Source organism: Myotis davidii, unplaced genomic scaffold (genome assembly GCF_000327345.1).
Source record: "Myotis davidii unplaced genomic scaffold, ASM32734v1 scaffold122, whole genome shotgun sequence".
Classification (NCBI taxonomy): domain Eukaryota; kingdom Metazoa; phylum Chordata; class Mammalia; order Chiroptera; family Vespertilionidae; genus Myotis; species Myotis davidii.
Genome location: NW_006293234.1, coordinates 517,833 through 519,746, shown reverse-complemented (window position 1 = coordinate 519,746; position 1,914 = coordinate 517,833). Strand labels below are relative to the sequence as shown.

Genomic DNA, 1,914 nt, shown 5'->3' with positions numbered 1-1,914 from the left:
AAATAAAAACATGCTTTCACAGCTGTTCTGATCCACTTACTTTAAGGAATCCTACTGAAACATACACTCTAACATTTGCTTTGATATATTTGTTAGCTCAAATAATATGAACTGTAGTTTGCAATGTTTTCTAAGACACTGAAAAGTCCAAATGTCCTATAGATATGTCAATAATGGATAAATTGAAACTAAAGTATTATTAAACAATTACAATTTCCTCAAGAAAAATTTAGAAAAGCTTAGTAAAACTCTGGCTAAGTAGCTCAGTTGGTTAGAGCATCGTCCTGATATGCCAAGGTTTCGGGTTCAATTCCCAGGCAGGGGCATACACAAGAATCAACCAATGAATGCAAAAATAAACAACAAATTGATGTTTCTCTCTCTCTCAAGTTAATAAATTAAAAAGAAACACACAACTCCCACCCCAACAAAGCAAATAGAAAAGCTTAGTAAAAACACAACACGAAAGAAAAGACACTCACGTTACACCAGGATGAAGATTGTATTTCTTTTTTCCAAATCGTGTTTGCTGAGCAAAGAAATCATAACGTTCAGATTTTTTCCACATATAATAGAATGCTACACATTCACCAACTGATCTTGTTCGAACCTGTAAGAAACAAATATATGTTTTACAGTGATCCAGAGTCAATTATTTTACAAAAAGGCTGAGAATAGTCCGCAGTGCGTTAAAAGCTATTATAATGCTAATGCTTTGTTTACTAAGTTACTCCTGTGATTACTGTGCTGTACCTATTTGTGTAATTGAATGGGTTCACTTCACAAATGTTCACCTATGGGATGACAAATGATGTTGACAAAATTATGTTTTGCTACTTGGCTTGGAGAGCTGGAAGGGTTGAAAATGAAAAAAAGGTACCTGCATGAGTACTTGGAATACAAGATAATATTACTTTAACCCACACATTTCTATCTTGAAGGAGGTGTCTTATAGGATTGATTGCACCCTAAGGTCAATTTGATTATTTACTTATTTCATTACCTGACATACATTTTTCTTTCTTCCCCTCTGCTTGCATTTTACAACTTTGGCCAATGTTGCTTGAAGGCTGAAAGCTATTAGGGCTCAAAAAAAAAATCTTTCAAGCTCTTTTTGCCTCCTTTAGAATCTTATTTCTCAATAGATACAAGCCAAATCAATTGTACTTTTTAAAAAATATATATATTTTATTGATTTTTTTACAGAGAGCAAGGGAGAGAAATGGAGAGTTAGAAACATCGATGAGAGAGAAACATCAATCAGCTGCCTCCTGCACACCCCCTACTGGGGATGTGCCCACAACCAAGGTACATGCCCTTGACTGGAATCGAACCTGGGACCCTTCAGTCCGTAGGCCGATGCTCTTTCCACTGAGCCAAACCGGTTAGGGCTCAATTGTACTTTTGAGAGTAAAAATTGAAGATACTTTGGGGCATGTAAATTTAACATTATGAAAAATCTTCAATAAAATAAACCTGCACAATAGAACTTATGATTAAGATCAAACTTCAATTCCAGGTGTAAAAACAAAGTCTTAATGTTTTCACTGGACCACACTTCTCCCTCTTAACGTGTTAAGAGCCCAGCCTGTTTTGTCTTCCAGACAGAAAGAATATTGTCAGTCACGAGTGACTGACAGGGCGCTTAATGTGTTAAAGAATACTGTCTTCCCTCCGTTGACTTGAACAACTAGTATATTAGGTATAGAGCAGCTGGCTTCTATTAACAGTGAAATAGCACCATCCCAAATGTTTATAAACAAATCCAGGTTTATAGTCAATATTACGTTAAGGCATTTTTGAATAGTGGTTTCAAATCACCTAATAATTTTTTATTCCTTAAAAAAAAAAAGGGGGATTCCTAGGGGTATGTTGTTGCTTCTAGTTATACCAGCCTATCATTCCAGGGGTCTC

The 1,914-nt window shown here is 35.6% G+C and overlaps 1 protein-coding gene across 4 annotated transcripts in view; it reads right to left on the bottom strand.

Annotated features, from left to right (window-relative positions):
• Positions 1 to 463: 463 nt before the first annotated feature.
• Positions 464 to 1,914, bottom strand: part of MIER1 (MIER1 transcriptional regulator) — a 43,335-nt gene continuing 41,884 nt past the window's right edge. For all 4 annotated transcript variants that reach the window (XM_015566000.1, XM_015566001.1, XM_015566002.1 and 1 more), the window contains one exon: positions 464 to 610. In XM_015566000.1, the coding sequence (XP_015421486.1) occupies positions 479 to 610 (132 nt within the window). In that variant the 3' untranslated portion in view covers positions 464 to 478. The remainder of the gene's footprint in view (positions 611 to 1,914) is intronic.